The 26524-nt window shown below is 35.0% G+C and overlaps 1 protein-coding gene across 1 annotated transcript; it reads left to right on the forward strand.

The window, feature by feature from the left end:
• Positions 1-473: 473 nt before the first annotated feature.
• Positions 474-24897, forward strand: AUTS2 (activator of transcription and developmental regulator AUTS2). Its single transcript, XM_072406000.1, has 12 exons — positions 474-1003; positions 1874-2127; positions 2267-2508; positions 4833-4877; positions 8925-9017; positions 12364-12393; positions 13005-13076; positions 16417-16567; positions 17005-17082; positions 18204-18287; positions 19300-19513; positions 21411-24897. Exons 1-12 carry the CDS (start codon positions 489-491, stop codon positions 22642-22644), a joined length of 3012 nt encoding a protein of 1003 aa, XP_072262101.1. The 5' UTR covers positions 474-488; the 3' UTR covers positions 22645-24897.
• Positions 24898-26524: the final 1627 nt, after the last annotated feature.

Raw genomic sequence — 26524 nt, forward strand, 5'->3', positions numbered from 1 at the left:
CCAGATACATAATTTAGGGAACTAATCTGCTGTATCCTCATATTGTGATTTCCATTTGCTTTTTATAGTATCCTTATATATATGTCACAATATATTAACTACTCACTCCTTAAGGTCCTTGCTCTTCCAACTTTATTCTAAATTGTTCTATAAACCTCAGAACTAGGACATTTTATTATGCAATTTCCTCCCTATTGATCATTTATACTTCCTATCGCTTTGCTGGTCTAATAGTGACGGGCCATGTGCTGACTTCCTATATGATGCTTAAAATTTGATATTAGGACATATTTTATACCAATACAGTTTTGCTTTGGTCTTAAGGCCTTTGTAATGGAGCACAAAACGTGATATATCCCACGTAGGTAAACTGAAAGTTGTATCTTTTCTAATGCACTGTCGTGATTAATGCCTGGTAATAAAGGTATCTTTATTTACTTCTATGGCTTTATAAGTTGTGTCTTGTTATTAACTGTGTGTTTTCAGTAATGACAGTAAATATAATAACATATACATTTTCTTGTGCAGATTCCGAGCTGGGTGTCAGTTTACTGGCAACAAATGGCAACAAGGATGCTTTGAGTCCAGTTTTACCAAGAGTATCGGGATTAGAGAGAAGTCAAGAGAAAAGTCAAGACAGCACCCAGGAGCTGCAATTTGACACGGTGGTGTGTAAAGAACTGTGCCCACCATCTTTGTCTGAAGTGCAACCAGAAATAGAGGCACAGCCGTGTCTCTCATCTCCTGGACCAGTTTTAATTTCCCTTTCTGAGACACCAACACAAATACAGCAGGAGCCTCCTCAGCTTCCTCATGCTCCTGTAGAGCAAGAAGCACCGTTGCCACCTCAGCCACAAGTTCAGCTGCCACCAAAGGCTCAACCAACTCCTCAACCACCCATTCATCCGAGCTCCCCAGCAGTTCAAGCACGACCTCCCTCCCAGTCATTGCCCCAGAATTTGTGCAACTACAACAGCAGCAGCTTGAGTGTGAACAGTTTAAGGTTTGTTCAAATAATGTGTTTTTTTTATTAATATATATTTTTTTGTTAATTTAACCCATAAAAAAAGCTTGATGCCTCCTTTAGAAGAATTAATTGTGCTATATAGATAGAATAAACTCATATCCTGATACCCCTCCACTTCCAAATTGTAGTTGTTCTAATTGAGAAAATCTCCAACTTTTTTTGTTACTTCAATAGCTGTGTTGTTACTGACAAAATTTTGCTATCTCAATTGAGACAACAAGTCTATGTTTTATAATTCTTCCAAGATAGCTAAGCAGGATTTTGCTTGTTTTGCTTATTCTCATAGTATTGCTATCATATAGTATAATGGTATTATGTTTTTTTTCTTGTGTAGGCATTTAAGTTTTTAAACCTTTTAGGTTTTCACAGCGATCAGACGGCAAGGGTGACAAGACAGCTTCTAAATAGTACAGAGCTAAAAGCTTACATTTAAGCAGTTTTCATAACAATAGCAGTTTTTCTACTTTAACATGTAGTCAGCTATGGCTACATCTAGGAACAAAAATACCATCATTTTCCATTTTCCCAACAGAAAAATGTAGGAAACATAAAGTAGCAATTTTTCTATCACTGAAAGGATTATAGATTTCCTAAAGTTATATTTAGGGGTTTTTATTAACCATTTTTTGCAAATGTTATATCTTTAGGTTCTGATTATTCAAACAAGGAGTCCAAAAATGGATTACTCAGAAGTATTGTTTATTTTACCATAGAAAGAAATGGTAAAACTGGATGGTTGCCTTTAGGAACAACTCAGATTTTGATTTCCGGTTTTCCAGTTTTATTGAGTTAACCCTCAAGAAATACTTTATTGTTCATAATCCCTTGTTTTTTTTCTTTTTACAGCAGCAGCAGAAGTAGCACTCCTGCCAAAAGTCAAGTGCCGCCTTCTCATCTGTCTCATCATCCTTCAGCTTCTCCGTATCCTCTGTCTTTACCAAGCCACAGCCCCTTACATAGCTTTACGCCCAACATCCAACCTCCGGCACACCAGCACCACCCAAATATGTTTGCCCCACCTGCTGCTTTACCTCCTCCACCACCACTGACTTCAGGGACCCTTCCAGTTCCAGGACACCCAGCTAACAGCACTTACTCAGGTATTAATGATAATACACTTAAAAAAACGAAATTATTATAACACACCTGTATTATTCAATTATTTCAATACAGGTCAATTTGCCGTCTTAGTAAATGATACAGTAATACCTAATGTATTTTTTGTTTGGTCTTTTTCAGAACAAGACCTTCTCAGACAGGAACTGAACACACGATTTTTGGCTTCACAGAGTGCAGATCGTGGCGCATCCCTAGGCCCACCACCCTACCTAAGAACAGAGTTTCACCAACACCAACATCAGCACCAGCACACTCATCAGCATACACACCAGCACACCTTTACACCTTTTCCGCATGCCATCCCGCCAACTGCCATCATGCCAACTCCAGCACCGCCCATGGTGCGTACCCCAGGCAGAAATGTGAGGATAAGTAGAACACAACTCTATTATTTTGGTTTGGTTAGTGCCCTTATGACAGGCACTGTGTAAATACATTTTACAGTTTTACTATTTGTTTAAAAAATAGTAACAACAATTACAGATAAGCACTTAAGGGTCTGTTCACAAAGCAGTGAATCTGCCAATAAAACATGAATGTTTCAGGGAATGTCAGATTCACTACTTTATAAATAGACCCCTTAGATGCTAAGTAATTTGTGTTACTTTAAATGCTAGTTAAGGAAATTGCAGCTCTTTGTTTATGGGTTTTCAGTTGTTGCGAGCTAAAGCCTGATTATGCAGATTTGTTCCAAAAGGGATTTGCAGTGTGGTACACATTGAATAATGTATACTATGTACTGTACATGTTTGCATAATTGGATATATATTTGACGGTGGGGCCACTAAATCAAAACACAAGTTGCCTTAGGCAAGTAAGGTAGTAATATAATTTATCCTAAATATGTGGATATTCTCATATCTTGGAAAAAGTTAAAAATATTTTGCCTACATTAGCTGTGCAACATATACTATTGATATAGATGTTTAACCATTTTAGGCTGCAGAAAGACTATATGTTGCATTGCTAATGAGTTTTCTGTGCAGAAAGTGTACTATATGCTGTAAAACATTCTTTCCTATGTTTTAACTTCTGTCTGTAATATTTTACAAGGTTCAGATTAGATCTTGAATATTTTCCATGTACACCTGTATTTGATATTATTTTCTCTTCTCTCTAAGCCAACTTGTGTTTTGGATTACTCATTACTGAAATGCATCAATGTATATTTTTCTGTAGCTCCCAATTGGAAAGTTCTCAAAATAGTTTTTCCTACAGTAACCGTCATTTGTTGTTCATTTCCTTCCAATGACCAGTTCTATAAATTCTATTCTGCTTTATTTACCTTTCCAAGGGTTTATCATTAACTTCTTAAATATGTTTAATTGTATTTATTTGCAAGAACTGTTGTGTGAACAAAGACATGCAAAAATTCAGCTGATCAACAGTAGCAGCTACCAGTTTTTCAAAATGTAGCACAATAAGGAGATAATAAGAACGACATCTTTTTATAGGGATCATTTATCATACTCACCTGAATGCTGAACCAGAAATTTATACTTGATTGATATTATAAGTAAATCAACAGAAAAAGCAATTGCTAAGGAAATATGATACTTTATGCATATGAAAGATTTAGATCCTATATTTATAACCTTTTCTGGTATTTATAGAGGGAGCTCAATTTATTCTTTATTTATTTGAGTAATGAGAATGTCGAAAAATATGACTTGATTTAATGTAAATCTTCAGGCATTACAGTATTAATTCTTTCTTATGTGTATGCAGACAGAGCCTTACTGAATGAGCATATAGGGATTCATTTTTTCTTAGATGTGATAGCAGTGGATCTGATTTGTAATGACCCCACTTCTTTCAATTGATTTTAGTATAGGCTTTACACACCCTGTGATGACAAGCACTATATTCTTTAACGTGACCGTTCTTATTTACCGATGACCCTTTAATCTCTGAGAAGGTGCATGACTGCTGATCTTCCTTTTAGAAACTGTAAAGAAATTAGTGGAAAACCATCAACCTAAATGACCTATCCTAATAATTTAGAGTAGTCTCTTTGGAACATGAACAACATATATATATATATAGTGAAATATAAACAGATGTGTTGCACACAGAAAAGCATGTACTTTGCATTGAGTGTTAACTTTTTCAGTTATAGTTATACAAAGTATATTAAAGTTATACAAACTTATACCGGAATTTGGAGAGCTTTAGGGAACAAGCAAGGATCATATACCAAATATTAACTTGCTTTAAGAAAAATAACACAATATTTATTGTAAATGTAGCCTAGAAAGTAAAAACAAATAAACAGGTCATAAAAAAGATGCTTATTTCTGAATACAATGCTATATTTCCTTACCAGATACCTCTTGGGTGACTACAGCAGTCTCGCTGCAGTATTATAATGTTATAGTGGGGAAATGTATTTATAGGGATCATCTTTTATCATAAAAATAAAATACAAGGCAGACATAAAAATGTCTTTGTGTGCACAACATTCAGTGCAGAGTTTTATTTATCTCATAAAACCATCAGGATGAAATGATAATAGATTCTCTATTTACTTGCTGTAGGTTAAACAGTGTTCTTTCACACAATGCACTGTATTGTATGTTGGCCTGCCTTTAGAGCTGCTGGTTGTTAAACAGTGTGATAAAAATCATGATCTTTATAGATACTTTACCAAGGCACATAATAACCATTTGCTTTGATCCCTTTGCAGTTTGACAAATACCCTACAAAAGTTGACCCCTTCTACCGTCACAGTGTGAGTTTAAAAGTGCTGTGTTAAAATGTTGGCTTATCTTTGTCTGTAGCATGCCGCAAACATCACCCCACAATAACCTGCCAAGATTTCAACGCTTCCCCTAATCATTTGAGCTTTGGCAATATACAGGCTTCATTCATGTGATTCATTTCTTCTGGAGATGCACTATCCTGTTTTTAATCAAAATTTGTCAGTGCTCATAAACTGTACAAGGAGTCTCACTGTGAAAAAGATGACATACATACAGCATGAGTTTTTTCCCACTGGGAGAATAATGATCAGCCAGGAATTTTAAATAGGGATTTCATGGGTGTTATAAAACTTACAAGATGAAATTTAAGTTATTCAAATGATGGCTGCAACACATGGAAAGTCTATAATCCAACAAAGTATTTAGATTTGTTAAAGGTTTGCAGAACTTGACTGATGCAAGGCATATATCTGGTGTGCAGCAGATGGAAAATAAATAAAATAGCAATACATTACTACTTGGCTCAGAGTTAGCAATAAAGAAGGTTTATATCCTAAGCTACTAAGTTATACCTTTTCCTATGAAACCCTCCAGCACAAGGAAGGGAGCCACATTTTAAAAGTTGTATGAACCACAGAGATGTATACTGGAATAGTTGTCAACTCAGCTAAATTGGTTTGGTTCTGGATGTTCTCAAAACATTGATTGATTGAGTAAGAGTAGATTGTAATTGGGTTACTGAGTTTACTATTAGTTAGAAGGAACGGTTGATAGATGTAAACAGTTTTGCATTAGGATATTCACAAAAAGTATGGGTGATCTGCCTATCAGTGTTTTGGTAACCCAACATTTCCTTTGCTAACCTCCACTGTTTCAGTAGTTCAACAGTGAAGTCTTCATTTGATAAATGGAAGCTAGGGGATGTTGGGAAAGGGGCCATGGGGTCTTCTGACAAACTTGTTTCTGCAGTCTTTGTGTATGCACTGCAAAAACATTGTTTTTAGGGATTGTTAGCCCTTTACCTAATGGCAGGAAGAGTTACAATGGAATGGCAGTGGAGTTTATTAAACCTTGTTATTATATTAGGCTGTTTATTATTCTACAAAAAATTACTGACAATAAGTCTTTATATTGCACTGCTCAATTTTCAAGCAGTGGATGAAAATATCTTAAATGTAAATGCCTCCTCTTCCCTATTCCCTATAGTATTGGTGAAACAGACACTGATGTATACAAGGAACACTAACTTGAGCAAATTGACCAATTTTTCATGTCAGCTGAATAATTCATTTGTACCTAGGTCTGTCTGTGCAGAAAAACCTTACCTATGGAGATACGGACATATTCATTTTTTTCATTTAGGCATTTTAAGCAAGTTGCATATCATATTTGTCTGTTAATTTTGTGCAGCCTTAAACTGACAGAATATGCCTGTATCTAATAACAAGAATACATTTAGGTTACAGTACTACATTTCTGCAATCTTTTGCAGATGCTAGGTTGATGATAGGTTGTCATACATATTCCAAAGTATGACTGTGTGTATGGTTGGCTTGTAACATAATGAGGGTCACGACTGCATTTGGTCCATACATAATTTTTAATTATCCTTTAGTAGAATTTTATTAACGGTTTTGGCCTTACAACTTGTGCATCTGGCCTTACAATTTATGCACATGAATGCATATTTTGCAATTGCATGTGCATTCAAATTATCAGGTGACTAGCCCTTCTTGCATGGATAAAACATAACTAAATCACCAGAATTAAATATTAGAAATATTAGAGTATATTTTAGGTATAATTGGATATTTAGAGTGAACAAGTTCACCTGATTAAGCAAAAACATGTACTCCTTACAATCACAGTCACAAACATCAGCATTTGCTGATCTAAATTTCAAATGTAAATTATCTGCAGTTTATTCCATCATAAAAATTGGCAGATCCTTAAGATAAAATAGTTTGGATTTACTCACTAAGCTACCATACCTTTTAAGTGGTGTGACAGGTGTCATTGGGGACTGTTAAGACTACATAGCAAAAGGCAACCCTGTTGTTTACTTTTGGTTACGTGGCATTATCAATGGTAATATAATAAAATGGTAATGGGCTGAAGTTTAATCAAAGAATTTGCAGTAATTGCAGATTGCAGACAGTGTATCACATTTATAGTATATAAGGAAGGAGATCGATGGTGTGTATGAAGTAAGGAGCGTCATGAATAATTTGAATTTGATTAGCAGGAGGTTGCAGAAAATGGTAGTGGTGTTCCTCTTGCCTCTGTAGAGCCAAGATGACAAAAATGCACAGTTTTGTTAATCCAAAGACATGTTCTTTTACCGATGTCTGAGTAGCTAAGTAACAGATATCCAGAATAAGGATTTGTAGACCCAACAGTTTGTGTTTGGACACCTGTCCATTTAACCTTGCCATTATTCTAGTAGTTAGACAAAACAGACAGAAACCAACTATAAAATCAAGTGGCTAACATTTTTACTTTCCTAAAATATAGTTCACATAAACATTGAAGTACATTGTACAACTTAAATTTATAAAAAAAATTATGAAATGTTAATAAAAGATCTAATCAAGATTCTTATGTCAAGAAGCCCAAAAAAGTGTTATACAAAGAGATTTTACAGCATAACTATCTGTATGCGTTGGTTTCCACTTCCCCTTATGGAGAATAAAGCTCCCTCCTAAATGGTCTATAGATAGCATTAGCAATGACAGTATAAGCAGCAAAGCAGACTAATGAAGTCATAATTGTGCATATTCTTTAATTTCTTACACAACACCATTAAACCTTTTAACAAAGTAATTGAGTTTTAATGGAGTGAAATCCTGGCACTCTTAAAGCTTCATTTTTTAATTAGCTTGCTATTTCCCTTGGACTTATTTGGCTTAACATCCCTCTTGCTTTTGATGTACTCTAAATTCTGAAACCACTTAGGCATTCAATCCAATTTAATAATTCATAATTACAAAATCACCTTTTATTTTGGAAGAAAGGAATTCATCAAGGGTATCATTTCTGTGCTAATTAATGTTGAACACCCTTAAAGTTCCCCATTAAGCCCTATCCATCTACTAAAAGCTAAGCATATTACAGCTGTCCATTGTTAATAAACTATACTTGTTTTCTTTGTGTCCCCCTTGCTTGTGACAGCAAAGTGGCTCTGAAAGGACAATCTGTACCTGCAATCTAATACAGTGCTGACCTAAGGTCATTGTAACAGACTTAACCTGCTTTCGTGATGTGATATTCAAAGTCAATGTGCACCCTTAATGGTCTGTGAATGTAATAGCATCCTGTTAGCTAGATGGTCAAAGTTCATAATAAATTATGTAGGACTAGTGGAGGTATGGTTTCCTTCTTTATCCTGAAGTGTAAATGTGAAAAGGTACCAGCATTTGCACTTTTAATGATACATTAAGCTACGTGCATTGTATCTCCTTGGCCACTGCTGTTGGATCATGTTGTGAGACTACAGATCCATTTTTTAAAAAGAAAACGAATCACTCTGTTAGCCAGTTGAACATTTTCATATAGCTGAGCTTGCAACCCAGTGGTAATTGGCAATACAGGGCAGCTCAGATGCTGAGCAGTTTAACTGATAAGTTTGCGGTACTGCTGAAGCTTCCGTGTGTAATTTCATCTAGGTTAGAGATGGGAGCTTTGCTCATTATCACTGTCCCTGGGGGAATATTGTCGAAGATACTCAACCTACTGACACTTGAAATAAGGAATTGTACAATGACACGGGTGTACAACCTATGGAAAGGTAATACTAACCTTTCTTACAAGTTTAGAAGGCCGGGGCTTTATCTTACAACTTAAAGGTTGACAGAAGGGTGAACCCTGGAAAGAATCATGTTAATATTGCCCCTCATTCCCACTGCCAAAACAGATGATGTCAAGCTTCACTTTATCAAGGAAAGTCACACACCATTAGGCCTGAGCTGCCTGAAAATAAAAAAGAAACTGCCAGGCACAGGGGCTTGTCAGACACGAGCTAAAGAGATACGAAGTAGCACTGGGAAGAAAACTATTTTGTCATGTCCAATTAATTTCACATGTTGTCTCTTTCTCAGACTTCCAATCCCATTGATGTCGCAGCTAGACCTGGAACTGTCCCACACACTCTGTTGCAGAAGGACCCAAGGGTAAGTGTAAGGGAGAGAAACTCATTCCTTAGTGTCACCATTATGTCAACATCTTTCTGACCCTCCTGGGAGTGATAAATGTCCTTGTCACAAAGAGATAGTCAGCCTTACACCTTGTGCTTCCCATAGACTTTGTTTCTGTTTTCTTGCTTAAGGGATGTGTTCCATATTATTTTGATTCTCAGACTGAAGTCTTTCTTGATCATTTTTAATGTCACTTGATGCTCACCCCTATGCTAGTGTGGGTTGCAGAGCTCACCAGGGGATCCTATAGGCTGTTTGAGATAATTGAGTGTTCAAAGGACAAGCTTCCTATTATATTGAGAACTTGTGAGTAAGGATTGGAATGAAAATTATTAACTCAGCAAGGATGAGGAGGACCGGACTGAAATTACTAAAGAGCTAATTAGGATTATAGAAAGTGCAGTTTGTCCTCTTTAGAAATGTAAAATGTCCTCTAGATAATTAACACTTGCTTAGACTATGTCACTTCCTTTGCACAATATGTAGCTTAGGTATATATTTAAGTCACAGCTGTTGGTTTCATTCAGTACAGGCACAGCTAATCTATTCACAAAAAAATATCTTAAAGGCAGTTTATGCAGAAATGTTCGTAAAGCTGTAGAACCAAAAGGTCGTCTTGTCCTTATTGTAATTTTCATTGTCTCAGTTTTGCAGTAAAATATTTAAAACTCTCAAAGAAGCATATATAGGGGCACAAATGGCAAACCACCAAATAAATTAACAGAGCAGTTGATAAAGAAGTGAACACATTGACCAGTTTCATGTGGTTTGATATATCCATCGCCACAAATTGAGGGCTGTAATAGAATAGAGCGTTCTGCTGAAGGATTTAGCTAGATCATTTGCTGTGCATTTCATCCTGTGATTGTGTTACTGTACAGCAGCTACTAAATAGCTTTTATTTAAGCCATATGTAAATTATTCAGTGTGGCCTTTTAATAAATTTTTGCCAATACTGTAAAGAATAATACAGTTTGGAATATCAAGGCTTGCAGCTTTTCAGAAGAAATAAGCTTAAATTAGCGGTGAGCACGAAAAAGCAAATTGTGTTATATATAAGGTATATGCATCTGCAGGACATGTACAGAATGTCTTCAGCTTGATTATTATTAGAGGAATTGTACAGTCTCTTTCAAGCCGATCCATATGAATATCTCACAAATCACGCCAAAAGCCTGTATTGCTGCTAATTACTGTGGGGAAAATGTATGCAAGTCTCTTTTTATCTACTCGTACTTACTATTCTCTTTTAATTGCTGTCACACAGTCCACAGTCTACAATTTACTATATGATAATTAGTATTTTTGTGGTATCTCCTTTCTTGGTGACATATGAAATCTAATAAGGAAAAAGGAAAGGACAAAATATAGGAAAAATTCAGTTTGGAATAATATCATATTTAAGTGAATAATTATCACTATCATATGTGGGCTAGTTTGTTAGCTAGATATGTCAATCTGTAGCTATAACCTTTGATGACTGCTAATAGTATTACTATTATTATTCATTAAATCACTTTCTCTGTATTGCCAAATGCATAGTTCTTGCATTTGACCACTATAAAAAACAGCTTTACAGTCAGACCTTCAAAGCGTAAGATAGGGACCCTGTTGTGTAAGAAATTTACACTATAGAAAGCCTCTGGGACACTGGCCTATTTAATTAGAACAAAAATATAAAACAATGGCTACCACCTCTAGATCTATTCCCAGCTAATATTTTGGTAACAAAGCAGAAAATAGGGATGTGCTTTGTTGTAGTATTGTTTCATTTATTACTTATTTGTTGTTTACCATTTTCAAGAAGTGGACATTATAAACCATTCTTAACACTGATTATGAGATTGATATGACAGCAGTGTATGTATAAGAAAAAAGAACCTCTTTATCTAAGCTGTAGCATATACATTTATTGTTTATAAGTCCATCGCACGTTTTTCTTTCCAAAGCAAGGCGGGTTCCCTGTGGTGATGGAGTGGAAAGAGTTTGTGCATGAAATGCAGTATTTGTTGTTGTTGTAATGATACAGCCCCGTATTCCCAGAGCTGCTGTATTATTGAGTGTGCTGATGAAATATTGATGTAATTGGTGGATTGAAGTCTCTTGATTTCCAAGTCTGGTTTGTACAAACAGGAGTATGTATTCAAAGGATTTAGCTATGCAGACAATGATTGCATGTGGTATTCATGTTCATGTTAAAAACCATACAATTTTTATGTGTTGTATGAAGATGACACTATGTCCATACTTCCTAATACAGTTGACAGATAAAGGGTTAGGCATTTAATTTTTAATATTGTGTCTGAGTTCATGTGTTATTGTGCCACCTATGCTACAAGCAAACCTTAATTTGAGAATATTTCTCATGCTACCATTATTTTATTATTATCTACCACTACTAATATTATCTTATGGCTGGAATGTAAACGTGGCACCAGCTTTGTATCCACTTGGCAGTGTTCCAAACAACTTTAATTTTGCACTTCATTTGTTGTCTGCAATAGGATAGAATATTCTATTTTACAGTCCTCTTTAGACTATTGTTACTAAGAAGGGGAAATACAAAATTTGCGAGTAGTCCTCAGAAGAGGAAGGATAGGTAAAATCTTCCAAAGGGAACATTTGTTTCAAAAATAAAAATTGTCCAAGAAGGAAATTTCCTTTACTCACTGTTGTATCCCTAGGCCGGGTAGTAGGGAAATTTTTTTTCAATCTATCTCACAAGAAAATATTTGTGCGTTGGTAAACAAAGACATTTTCATTCATTTTCTTTTGTGCTTTATATTGTAAGATCTATTGTTATAGCCACACAATTCCATACAAGTATCTTTGTCCTGAATATGGAAGGTGTCCTTGCTTAATACATACTTCAATAAAAACTACTGAAACATATCTACATGTCAAAACAGCAGCTGTCAAGTGTTGACAACCCAGTATGTCATATTTGTCAATGCCAAGCATCCCGCATTGTATTTGAGAAAAAAGGCATATTGTGGAAAGCAAGCAACTGGCCTTGGCTATCATACAAATACAGACTAGAATGTAGAAGGATGCAGAAATAATTAAAACTGTATCTTTTATTTATCTCTGCATATGCTTTCCAACACAATTATTTGACTTTAGCATTAAATATATGCTTGTTACTAATTAAGTTTGTATTATATGTTATTTTGTAGAAGCCTTTTTTAATAATAAAAAAAAGCTTATTCAAAAATAAAATTGCATTTGAATACATTTTCATTTAAAACCAATATGCATGTGCTAATTAAAATGATTGTCTGAGTGACAGGCATGTAACCAAACTGTCATTTTCTCTTCACAGTTGACAGATCCTTTCAGGCCTATGCTAAGGGTAAGCACTTTTTTGGCATAAGAAAACATGGATAAATTAATGGAATTATTGGATAAACAGATTACTGATTATGTTCTTAGTGCAGACGGTTCTGTTGTAAATCCTAAATAGGGGACACTTGTCCAATTTTAAATGGCCAGATTTGCATTTGATTTTTATCATTACCATTACCATTACCTTGTATCTAGAAAAGTAAATATGTGGAGAAAATCATATCACAGTGTAAAGCAGTAGTTTGTATATCATGATGTCCACAACCAGTAACTTGGTAGTAAATTATTAAAGAGAAAAAGTATTGGAAGTATTTTTAAGCCCCAAAAAATCAGCACTGGAAACATTCTAAAAATAATTTCATTGAACTAGGCAAAATGGACCTGGCTATTGAAAATTGGTTTGGGGTTACATTAGGACTCTTTACAAAATGTAAAACCTGTGCGATTAGCCACTTTTTAGCCTCAGCTTCTTATCAAATCAAATCAATTGTAAATGGTCATTCTAAAAATGTGAATATTTTCTTCATATTCTGCTACATACAGTCACTCTATAGTTTGGTAGATTCAAAGTGTATTCCCCAAATCCTATGTAATATATATTTCTTTTATATCTAACAGAAACCTGGAAAGTGGTGTGCCATGCACGTTCATATTGCCTGGCAGATATACCATCATCAACAAAAGGTTAAAGTAAGTACTAATCTACCTTTTTATTTCATTCTTGTTAATATTTTTAATGTGCTATTTCTAGATTTTTTATGTTTTCATTAACTGGTTGGACTTCACATGTTACCTGTGAAAATGGCAGACAATGGGCTAATAGTGAATGTAAACTGTACAAACACTAAAAAATTGTAATTTCTTAAATAATTTATTAAGGTTAATTAAACAATAATCTAACTCAATTTACTTTTAGTTTTTTAACACCTCAATTTATGAAGCCAAAAATCTGATTCAGTGTTATAGATCACTCCATTTCATTATTTTTTGGATTACATGTACATAAAGATCTTCCTTTAGGAACGCAACCAAAAATCATTTTTAGTATTGTTCTAAAAGCGGGCATTATTTGCTAAAGACCCCTAGATAACCTTGTATGCTGTTTATACACTGCACAGAACCACAAATATAAGATTATATAGATGGAATTAAACAATTCACATTTTACTTTCAAAATACTAAACTATTAAAAATTGGTATGATTTTTTTTGTTATGAACAGCTTATTAAATTTGGTTGACCATTGATGAGAAATGTAGATAATTTACAATCATTATACCCTTATCAGATGTTGTTTTAGTTGATTTTACCCATAGTAAACTCTGATTACATTTTTCTTTAAAAACATAAACAGAATCTCTCCCCAAGCATGTTATTCTTTTCCACAACACTGTATGATTGTATGATGTTTGTGAGATAGTTGACTATATATAATGCTTGCTGGGTATTGCTCCCAGGGGCATTGTAGAAACATTAATTAACTTTCTCTCCTTTCATTTAATACATAATGGAATTTAAAAGCACATTCTCTCTTCTTTCTGAGGTGATCTGCTGTGTATTTATAATCTGCAGCTTTTAATGAGATTCTTCTGTGTGTCTCATTTTAGTGCAAATAATGCATTGGACCTGATTTGCTATTTGTTTGTATGAAGATAAAAAACCTACCTTTGCCCTTTTTCTAGTTAATTTATCTGCGCTCATGTTCAGTTCTGGAGTTTTCCCCTTGATTCTATGGATAGTACTTAGAGTATCCTGCTTGTTCTGGGCACTGACATTTGACTGTCCAACACTGGGGTAGCTTCAGAATGCAAAAAAAGAATCTGCAAGCAATACTATTAGTAGGAGGGGGCCATTGAGTACATCTGCAGGGGTCCTGTACCAACCAGAAATGGAACCTGTACGGCAGATTAAGAAAGTACAACTATGCAAAATATAGGAAGTTGGTTCAATTTTACTGAAGGGTGGACTTAACCTTAAATTGCACACTTCTAATAAACCCAATACACGGTGATGCCTAAGCAAATAGGCAAGTACAGATACATACCATACCAACATGCATTTGCAAAAAAGTAAAATAAGAAATTGCTTGCTATTGCCAAAGTATGCATTGAAAAATATGTGCATTTATTGCATTACAAAAATAAATATTATATGCTGGCATGTTTTACTTATTTTTATATTGTTTTTTTTAATAAATGTTTATTTTAAAATTGATAGAAGCAAGCACTAAGTGTATTAGATAATTACACAATTACTAATAAAGGCTGTCCTAACAGGATGTTCTAAATTACAGAAATTTAGAATCTTCCAATGTTTTGCTGCAGAGTTGTAATTCTAGTCATGGCTTATGCACTTGGTGAGCCTCTGAACTGGATGAAACATGCAGGATGACAATTCAGACTTTACTGACTTACACATCAGTGACACAAATCCAGCGTTACAATAACAGCACCAGAGCTGTCACCTTTAAAAAAATGTTTTATGAAGCCATATAATTATATAGTTATAGTTGCCTGAAACCTAAAGATAAAGTACATAGACAGTGCCTTTATCAAATATTAAATCCTGCACACTTTAGTATAGGACACTTAAATCTTTGTGTGCAGAAATCTATACTTTGGTAGAATTGAGCAAAATGAAAAACACCACCATTATGAGCTGATTCAGTGAACATAAATCAGTTTCTTTAAATACATAACTTTGGACTTCCATGGTTTGCTGCTTGGCCTCTTTGGTCCATAAATACTATTTATTTGTGTTTAATTATCCAGAGCCGGAATGTACGTTTCAGTTTTAGGTTAGGAGAATTTTCCCTCAGAGACATCAGTAACCAAATGAGAAAAACTATTAAAATAACAGCTAATTCACATAGGAGTTCGTAAATAGACTCCAATGATCGTTTTTGTGTTTTCCCTAAAGCTAAACCAGCTATCTTGAACCTGTGCAATAAACAGAGTATCTATCTATCCAGAAATCTATTCTATGATTCATACAAATCAATATTTGCGCATGTATAGTTTTTGTATAAAGACCTCATGTGTCACTTATATTTAGTAAGGCATGTATAGAATCACAAATACCATTTTAGAACTATATATATATATATATATATATATATATAGTTATTAAAAAATGTCATGACTTCAAAAAAAAGTTGAACATTTCATACCATGATGACACATTGGGCCTGATTTATTAAAGCTCTCCAAGGCAGGAGAGGATACACTTTATTCAGTGAAGATGGCTGATCCAACAAACCTGGAATGGCATGGGTCCAGGATTCAAATTATTTACAAGCAAATAGCAAATGAATTGGAGAGTTTTATTAAATCAGGCCCATTGAAATTGTTTTGGGGAATTATAGATGCCTAGAAATACATAACTTCCAGGGTATTAAATTGTGAGTTCTAAACTTCAGATGGTTTTACAGTGTGTGCTATCAAAGCCTATAATGTGACGATAGGACTCCTTTAGTTGCTCTTCTTGCAGACCTTATAAAGCCCACTTACCTGCCTGCCGTCCATAACTATATATATAGATTATTTGTGTAATAAGTGTACAGTGGGTGCGTAGCAATAATGCTTAAGCCTACTTCTGTTCTGTAGTGTTTGAAGTCCTGGTGCTTCAATGGTATGTCATATGTACAAGGTTGGAAATTCTTAGTTTAAAACTAATATTTTGTGAGTCACTTTATTTGCAATATTGAAATGACATGGTGCACAAATAAAACCTGTCATTTCATCATAGGAAATCATTATTGAATTGCTGGCTCAGTACAGGGTAAACTTTTGTGTGAATGTATGTTTACAATTTTGCCTTCAAGTCATGCCTCTGCAATTTATCTTCTCTTACTCTGTCTGTCACTTCTGATAATATCAGATTTAAAAAAGTGTTATTTTCAATTATAGCACACACAAAGATCGTTTTAGCAATTTCAAGGTGTGAATGTGCCATTTTGTATGGTCTTTGAAGTCTCCTTTTTTATCCGCCCACGGGGGAAATCTCAATTCAAGACATGCTTTCTATTTTAGAAACAGATGCAGACAGATCCGCACAAGCTGGATTTTGGCCTAAAGCCCGAGTTTTTAAGCAGGCCACCAGGTCCGAGCTTCTTTGGAGCTATTCATCACCATCCGCACCCTCATGACTTGGCACGCCCTTCCACACTGTTCTCTGCTGCCGGTGGGTATAAACCTAATTGCTTATACATGCGTTAAGCTTACAGTCTATTAAAAAGTACCACCTTACTGGCTTAGTCTAAACTATTTTACTATCTCTGTCCGAACTATTGGAATGAATTAAGGGGACAGAGGACATATATTTCCATTGAAGTGTTTTATAAATTGTATATATACTATTGCCTATTAGTTATTAGATAAATGCCTGTTGTAAAAATTGGCCTTAAAAGGCAGGCTGTATTTCTTCTGTACTGTTGAAATAGATGATCAGCATTGAAGAATTCACATCCCCCACCACCAATAAGCTGCAATTTGCAAGTAACATTTCTAAGTTGCAGAAGTAAATTCTGGTCCTGTGATTTTTACTGCAATTTATTAAATCATAGTATCAAAACCTGTGTGAATCACTTTGCTTATTTATATTTTTATATTCACATTTAGGTGGAGCACACCCTGCTGGCGCACCATTTGGTCATCCACCTCATCACAGTAATTTTCTCAACCCCTCTGCTCATCTTGGTAAGTGAAAAATATATATTGCAATTATTTTGTTTATTTAATGATTGCTCTTTACTTACAATTTATAAACACTTTTTTGTTTCTACCTACATAAATAATATTGTTATTTGACAAAAAATAAAATATTTAAATGCTAGATGTTATGAAAATATTTTGTTCTTTGTTAATAAACTTTTAAAAGTGTAGATTATTGCAATTAGGTTGAATTTATAAAAGCATTATCTAAGACTGGGTCTACATGGACGTTTTTAAAAAAAGTGTAAACGTTTATGCATTTTATGCACTTTTAATAGCGTTTAAAAGCTTGTCTTTAAAATGCTAAAAAACGCCTATGACGAGGTTTCCTGCGTTTTTATTGAGTTTTACTGCGTTTTTAACTAATTTGCATATTAAGTGTTTAAAAACGCAGGAAACCGCAGGAAAACGTCCAATTGAAATCAATGGAAGTGTTTACCTGCATTTTCCAGCGTTAACCCAGCGTTTTAATTTTTTAGCGACCAACGTTTAAGATAAATGTCATAAAGGTGCCTCAAGGAAACGTCTTGGTGTAGATTAACCCATTGTAATGCATGGGGATTTCAAACAAGGCTTTTAAAAGCCTCAGGTTAAATGCTGGGCAAACAGTCCCTGTAGACTAAGCCTAAGGGCATGGCATGGCACCTTGAACACTTCTAGGGAGCTCCCACTCCATCACCACTGAATTTCACTTTAAGGTACCCAGACACAGAAATTTGTGGAAATTGCTTCCCTTTTATATCTCCTATCTTTTACATTGTTTGGAAAATTAGTGGGCTGACAGCCACCTTAATATTGTGTCCTACATGTGTTCATCCCTCTGGCATGTTCATTTTGTCACTTTTGATCTGTTGACCTTTGGCACTGCATAAGGATTGGACAGTTTTTCTCCAATAGACTGGCTATACCGTATGCAGTTAGCTGGTATGCATATGATGTATCTAACCTTGTATAGCAATTAGGCATAAGCTAGAATAATGGTAACTACATTTATATATTAACTAATATATATTTATAATATTATAATGAATATATAATTATAATCATATCAAAAAATTAATAATTAAAATGTAGTCTTTTTTCTAATGTACATTTTGTTTTCATAGAACCATTCAATCGTCCATCAACATTTGGTGGTCTTGCTTCTGTGGGAGGAAATGCCTTTGGGGGACTTGGCAATCCTACAGTCAGTAAGTACACAATTTTAAATGACAAAAGTAATACAAATTAGGAATTTTGCCATCCTGGGAATGGGTGGAATATAGATGTATCCAATATGTGCCTCAACTTTGTTTAACAGAACACAGAATGTTTCGTGGTAATGATTAAGTAAAACAATTTCTTTATTATTGTCTATTTATTAAAACCCAAGGATGTTCTTTAGAAGTATAATTACATCTCTGATGTTGAGTCTTGAAGAGATGGTGTTTGTTCTGTTACAATAGATAGCACCGTCCCTAAACCATGTCCAGTTTTAATGTTGACCACATTAACTGTAAATCATTATGTTGATGAGAACCACCTGGAACTACTTTTGGTGCAGCTGGTGTTCACGATTTAATAGGAATGAACCAGCACCAGCATTTATTCTACTGAGCACTGGGACAGGATTACAAACCTCTTACCATGACATTTTAGACATTAGCACATCCTTATTTTCAACAAAACCAAATATACTGTGCTGAAATGTGTATTTCGATTTCATTGCACAATGGAATAACTGCTTTTAAACTTTGGTTCTGGCTTGTATGTACAGTTTTTAATTTTTAGGGAAACCAGGGGCATGACATAGAACTGTAAACAATGAAGTAGACTGTTTACTTAGAAAAGTGAATTGTCACTCTGCAATGGATTTTTCACTTACCTTAGTGTGGGTGCTGAAAACACAATTTAATACCCAATTATGAAAATTAAAAAACATGATTTTGCTTGCACATTTATTGGATGGTTAAGGTCAAAAGAGGTTCACTACATTCAGTCAGGGAAGAAAAAATGCCCTTGCAGAACAATTATTCACCCTATTTATTGTGAACAGCTGTGCTGGTCCATATGAAAACAGAAAAATTGTACGGTAAATGTTGTAAAAGTTAGATTTGAATAAAATGGTGAGGAATTATAAACTTCTTCAGGTCTTTGACTAAAAAAATGGAAAAATAATGAAAAATATATAATACTAATCTGGTTGTTTTCATTTTTTTATAGCATCCAACTCTATGTTTAGCCATAAAGAAGGGCCAAATATTCAGAGTTTCAATAATCCTCATGAGCCATGGAATCGACTCCATCGAACGCCACCTTCTTTCCCAACACCTCCACCCTGGCTTAAACCTGGAGAGCCTGAACGCAGTTCTTCTGTTACAGCTCATGATCGAGATTCAGAGAAAAGAGAATCGTCATCCAAAGATGATAAAGAGAGGTGTGTAAATTAATCATTTTACAAAAATCAATCAAAGAATGTTTTAATCTTTAGGGGCGCACCGGTTGACAGATTGCATTGCTAAGAAATTAATTGCTGCACTGTTGGTGGCACTAACAGACTGTCTTTAGATACACTGGTTTATAGCAAGTTATTATTTAAGAGTAGTGGAGAATCTGTAACCTATGTCTAGACCAGAGTTGCATCTGTTTACATGTACAAGCTGTTAGTACATTTCCCAATTGTTATTAGCAAATATTGATCCATGGTTATAGTGTTTAAATTTTAGAAGTATCCTCATCGGTCAGATAAAGCTCACGTACATTAAAATTGTGCATGAGCCTCATTTATTTTATCATTTAACACTTATATACACAGGTATCCTCATACTACTTAGTAGTCACCTGATATATGTCTAAAAATAGTTAATAACTCAACTAAATTAAATTAAAATAAAAAAGTTACAAAATGAATTACCTATATCAATCTGCTAACATGTATATAATTGAAATGAAACAGGAAAAAACAAAGTAAACACAACTAAATTTATTTATGGGCTATACCAAGTATGTTGACTTTATAAAAAAATTATGTATGGCAAGTGTCTACTATAACAATTATGTATTAATAGGTATTATATGCGTGACTATAAGTGACCCTTTTGTCAATTCTACCTATGTATTTGCAGCATATTTTTTATCCTTTGTATATGCTTTTCTTTAAAAGTATTTAAGAGAAGACATATACTTAAATATAGCTAGAGGTGCACATATATAGAAACTTATTATACTAAATATGTATATACAGAACATTTAGGCATATCTTAAGCTCAATGTATATACAGATACTGTGGTGCTTATTATGTATATACAGCTGCTATAAACTTCCACTTCCACCAATACCCATGATTCCCTTGCTTCCTGCCTCCTCAGTAATCTCTGTATTAAGAAACAAGTGACCTAGCCTAGTATTGCTGCTATTATGTGACACTCCACACACCAGCACACCATTAAAAAATGAACAGTATTGGTTACTGAAAGAATGTTGTACAATTCTCATCAGCACATATTATCAGTGATTTGCATTGAATTCTGCTGTTCATTTTATGGTCAAAGTTCCCATCCCCGCCTAGTCACATTTTAATGAGCAATTTTAAAGCAGAGAAAAGGCAGGAAGCATGGAGAGAGTATGTTAACTTTCTTCACCTTTAAGTTGAAGCTTGCCAATATTTTCATTGCCTTATGATGGAGATATGATCCATGCTTTGATATGATCTTTTTTGCAAGCAGAGCCAACCTCATTTATTTCCCAAGTTCTGTTATTCCTAGCTGATGTCATACTTTGATTGTCTAGGGCAGGGGTCAGCAACCTTTACTATCATAAGCCATTATTAAATTGCACCCACAGCTTTTTTTGCCCTATTTTAGTAACACATTGGCACTGGTACAAACCTGTATAGTAACTGACAAATATTCTATGAAATTTCTGGAATTTATATCTGGCCCATGTTTGCCATAAGTCTTTACATTACCTCCTGCAATGTTTTTGACCTGTTTTTACACCTGTAGTTAAATGTAATTACTTTTTTAAGCTGGGTGGGAAGACCATGTATTGTGTCTCAATTTTTCAGTAACCACCCAAAAATAGCCGGGTGGTTGATAAAATGTGCCGGGTGGTGATTCCAACTAAAAGGGGCTTTGGAGAACACTGGATATACACAATGCATGTGTGTTGTACCCAACCCTTGCAATAAACATTTTACTGTATATATTTGCTTCTAAATTGATAGGAGATATGTAAGTGGCAGTTCTGAGCTTGGTGTAAATGAGATTTATTTGTATTACATGTTTTATACTGTACTTACTGTTCATATAATACGTTTTTTGTGTTTACCTAGGGAAAGCAGTGAGAAAAGACACTCCAGTCATCCTTCACCAGCACCTATTAGTCAAGTTAACTCATTGGGACATAATCGCAGTTTATCTGAACAAAACAGAAGCCACCTAAATAATGAGATACGAGACAAAGAAAAGACCAAGGACCGTGAAAGGGATCACTCTGATTCATGGAAAGAAGCTAACATTGAAGAGCACAAAGCAAAAGAAAACAATATTTCTGAAAAGGAAAGCATTGTACATGAGAATAGAGCTGCAGAGGAAGCCAAGCAGCTCTCAAGGGTGCCCTCCCCTTATGTTAGGCCACCAGTGATGGAAAGCACTAGACCTAATAGCACTTCAAATAGAGATGAGAGAAAAACTGAGTCATATGACAATCAGAAGAAAAGTAATGATGTTAAAGTAAAGGAGGAAAGAAAGGAAGATCATGATGTGTTAGTTTCTGAGGCACCAACTGTGCATAGGTCTTCTGAACAACCTCCTCCAATATCTACATCAAATGTTCATCCAAGGCATTTAGGATCAATGCCTATGTCTGTGGGTGTAACAGGAATGCACCCAATGAACAGCATTGGAGGGTTAGACAGAACTCGCATGATGACTCCTTTCATGGGTATAAGCCCAATCCCAGGTGGTGAACGTTTCCCATATCCATCATTTCATTGGGATCCTATGCGAGATCCACTAAGAGACCCTTACAGAGGACTAGATATTCATAGACGTGATCCCCTCGGAAGAGATTTTTTGTTGCGAAATGATCCACTTCATCGACTTGGTGCACCAAGAATATATGAAGCAGAAAGATCATTTAGAGACAGGGAACCACATGATTACAATCATCATCATCACCATCATCTTTCTGTTGACCCACGTAGGGAACATATGGAGAGAACAAGCCAGTTGGAGGAAAGGGAACGGTTACACATGCTTCGAGAGGACTATGAGCATGCCCGTTTACATGCAGTTCATCCAGCTGCATTGGATGGTCATCTGCCCCATCCAAGTTTAATTACTCCAGGACTTCCAAGCATGCATTATCCCAGGGTCAGTCCCACTGCTGGACATCAAAATGGACTTCTTAATAAGACTCCACCAACAGCAGCATTAAGTGCCCCCCCTCCACTAATTTCTACATTGGGAGGCAGACCAGGATCTCCCAGGAGGACTACTCCATTGACTGCAGAGATAAGAGACAGACCCCCTTCTCACACATTGAAAGATATTGAAGCACGGTGAATCCAGTAAATGGAGCTTGAGGACAATTAGCCTGAATTAAATCAGAGCAAGACTTGACATACAATCTTTGTACAAATGTAAAGTCTCTAAGAGCAATGATTTTCACTTTTTGTACATTATACGTTGCAGATTTCCAGATCTTTTAGCCAATTCAAATGTTTGTCTTCGACTGATTTATTTTACTAATGTAAAGCATTTGATTGGAACCGAAGGAAATAATTCATTAGACCTTTTGGGACTGTATCAGACTTGTGATATTGAAAGAAAATGTAAATATGTATTTACAATGATTTGCTTCATTGGTTATTGGTTCATATATGCAAAAGGATAGGATGAAAGCTTTACTGTGTACAAATGTAAATAGACATAATACAATAATACTTCTTAAACTGTGCAGTTTACAACCTTACTATTTATAACACAGTCTGCTTTTACTGTGTATGTTATTAGAGACAACTAAACCCCCTCAACTATGCAATTGAGGCTTTCAACATAAAGCCATTGTAACACAAACAGACCATTTTTCCACAAACACACAACAATTAAAGTCATATTGTCCCTAAGAAAACCATGTTTCTATCTATCTATATGTGATTTTTATTTCAACATTCTAAACAAGGATGTTACAGATATGCCCTAAACAAATATTTAGCAGCTTAATTTGAAAGGCATTGGAGCTTATTTAATAATGTAGTAAAAAGAGCAACTAAGTCACCTTCAAGGAGTTACTAAATTGTCAAAATTGCATTTTATCCTCAATTCCACTAATGGCATCATCAATCTGACCTGGGGTTTTCTCTTCACATGCAAACTTTCTAAATGGCTTTAGCAGGATAGGTCCTGCTAATATGGGTAAATTTATATGATTTTAAATTAGGAATATTCTGAGGGGTGAAAAGTCTTGGCATATAATCCCCACCAAGAAGGCACTAAATGGCAACAGGTTTGGTGAAACAGTGTGATATATGCATTATTGAGCACAACACAGGGTTGTGCTTTCATCTATGCACAACTGAACAATTTAGAAACCTAAGTATATGCTTCAGATATGCATTCATCTACAATAACAACAACATTCACTGTCAGAACACGTGTCTTTTACAGTAAACTGGAATTAAAGGCAGATGACATGCGGGTGACCTTGATGCTGGTGCCATATTGCCAACTTTAGAATGGCCTACCTTCAATGCCTATTGAATTGACCCTTCATAAAAGGTCACTCCATTGCTGTCCTTTGTCCTGCAAGGGTCAGCTAAAGAGCAGTTTCATAGAGATAAATGGAAGGCTCTTTAATGTGACTATTCTTCTGGCGGTCGTCAATGTCACAACAGCCTAACTGTAAAAATGAAACAATATTTGTTATGGCCACTAAACATATCAGAAGGAAAGTTAACAATTTAAGCCTTGCTTTGCAGCTGGAAAGAACTGATGTTTTGTGGGTTTATTAACACGATTGCATCTTGCACTACATTATTAAATACATCTTGGTTTGCCAGAAAACTGACTAAAGGAAAACAAAACATTTGATATGAAGGGTTTTTAAGATTGGGCAACTAATATTGTAATAAGATACATTTTCTATGATGTTCGTTACATGGTTCATCCAATTGACAAAAAAGTCACCCTAAGGTGTTTGTTTTGGGTATCAGTTTGTTATCTGATATTAACATTTACCTGTTTACATCTAAACAGCCGGAGAGGATATGACTTTATCAGAAATAAATACCATACACATTTGGTTTACTGGGTTGTAAATTATATGTATGAAATAAACTAAGTCCATTGGTCTTCTAGTGTATTAAAGTGATATCTTAAGTTGTAATCCTGTTTTGGCAAAAAAAAAAAAAAAAATTCAGAACACTGAATAAAACTCCCGACAGTTGTTTCTAATAAGCAGAGATCTATTTTAGTAGTCATCTGAAGGTTTAGTTGTGAGCTTCAGATTTTGTGAACTCCAGATGTTGTGCAGTGTTTTTTTTAAGGAACTAACCCTCCCAAAAGATTATGTACACTGGAACAGTAGTGGTAGCTTTCAGTATTGTAAAGAGATTGTTATATACAAACCTTTTGCTGTTTATCCTGTATGTAAGAAATTTCCTTTTTAGATCATATGTAAACAGGAAAAAAAGAGAACTGAAAAGGAAAAAAAAATCAAAACATAAAAATGAAGCAACTCGATCTTCAGCATGTTCCTCATCAGCGAAGACTTGTGTTATGTAAATTGTGCCATGTTATTAAAAAAATGTGAACTAAGGAGCTTTTCAGGTGCTTATTTGTGTGAAGTGCCCATCATTTGTTAGGGAGGAGCTATCCAGGATTTTCTGAATATAGCCAATTCAACTGCCAGCATTTACCTTCAGGCAGAAAAAAACAGCATGCCAAGTGCAGTACCATGGTCCTACCATAGTGGCCTGGTCTGGCTGCTTCTTTGCTGTGATTTACACATATTCATTGCTCCTTTTAATGTTTTTTAGGCCTGTAATACAGTGAAATGATTCATTTTAAAATATATATCTAAACCCCAAACAAAAAAACAATATCTGCTGTTAGGAATACTACCAGTTCTTATATCAGAGTTCCGTGGAACCTTACCATTCCTCCAGGGGGTATTGAGGGTTCCTTATGCAATGAACAATTTATGACACTTAAAATTGTTTAAGCGACACCAAATACCCTTTTAGCTATCTGTAAAGGAGACATTCTTCTCTCTGACCCCACACTAATGTTTTGTGAGCTGAAGATATAGTAAATATAGCAGGGGTTCCCTGATGACCTGAAAGTTATTTCAGGGGATCCCCTATGTTAAAAAGGTTGAAAAACACTGGGTTAGATGTAATGGTTGTATGTGTTTCCATTCATTTTTAATTGGTCATCCTGCAAATAACATACTTCCTGCCCCTTTATATCTATATTTTCTTTTTACTATACCTATAGAACCAGCCATGCTTGTCATACAGGCTGGACTTTACAAATGTCTGCCTTCATGTATTTCTGTTATACAGCAGATTGATAGGATTAGTAGGATTATAGGTTTCAGAAGCTTTCTTGTCAGTTTACAGGAGGAGACAAGGCAATTGCATTTTTGCCAGGATCAACATGTATTTTGTGTACTTGTTTAAAAATTTCATGAAATTAAAAAGTATAAACCAATGTAGACACCAAATCAAAGGACTGATAACCTACAATATTTCCATTTTTGGCTTCTGGTTTAGCTATTATGTAAAGTGTATATTTAGCTGGATATTGTTTTAATTTTTGGTAGAAGGTCAAAAGTTTAGAACTTTTGTCAGTTTGCTATTGCTGTCTGTGTCCCTGCTAAGAAGATTTACCTTTACTATCTGTCCTGGTGACCAATGCCATTGGTCTATTGGGATATACAAAGATGGAGGAAAATCTTCCAGGCGTGACAATATTTCCTAAATTTAGAGATACCTTGATATCTTTTTCTCCCTTCCTATCCTAGAAAGTAAAGAAAATTTGAGAAAAAAAACCCCAAAAACTTTTGGGTTTAAATACACTTGATATTGTAAACAATAACTGTTTATAACATGCCAAAATGATTTCAGGCAGTTCTATAGCCATAACGATCTACAGCAGTCATATATATGGTTACAGCCAAAGAAATTTGTTTTACAAATATTGCAATAATGTTGAACACAAAAGAATCAATGGGCCAAATTGAATGGAATAGATCTGTAGGGGGCGCATGATGATTACCAGGGGCATCACATAGCTTAAAGGCCTTAAAAACCTGGGTGATTCAGCAAACCTGGAATCAATTTCCCTAAAATAATTTGCTATTAGTTGGCATATGTTTTCAATACTGGACCAGATCTATTCTCTAGTTCAGGTTTACTGGACGACCCAGGTTCTCCCATGA

Source organism: Pyxicephalus adspersus, chromosome 1 (genome assembly GCF_032062135.1).
Source record: "Pyxicephalus adspersus chromosome 1, UCB_Pads_2.0, whole genome shotgun sequence".
NCBI classification, from domain to species: Eukaryota; Metazoa; Chordata; class Amphibia; order Anura; family Pyxicephalidae; genus Pyxicephalus; species Pyxicephalus adspersus.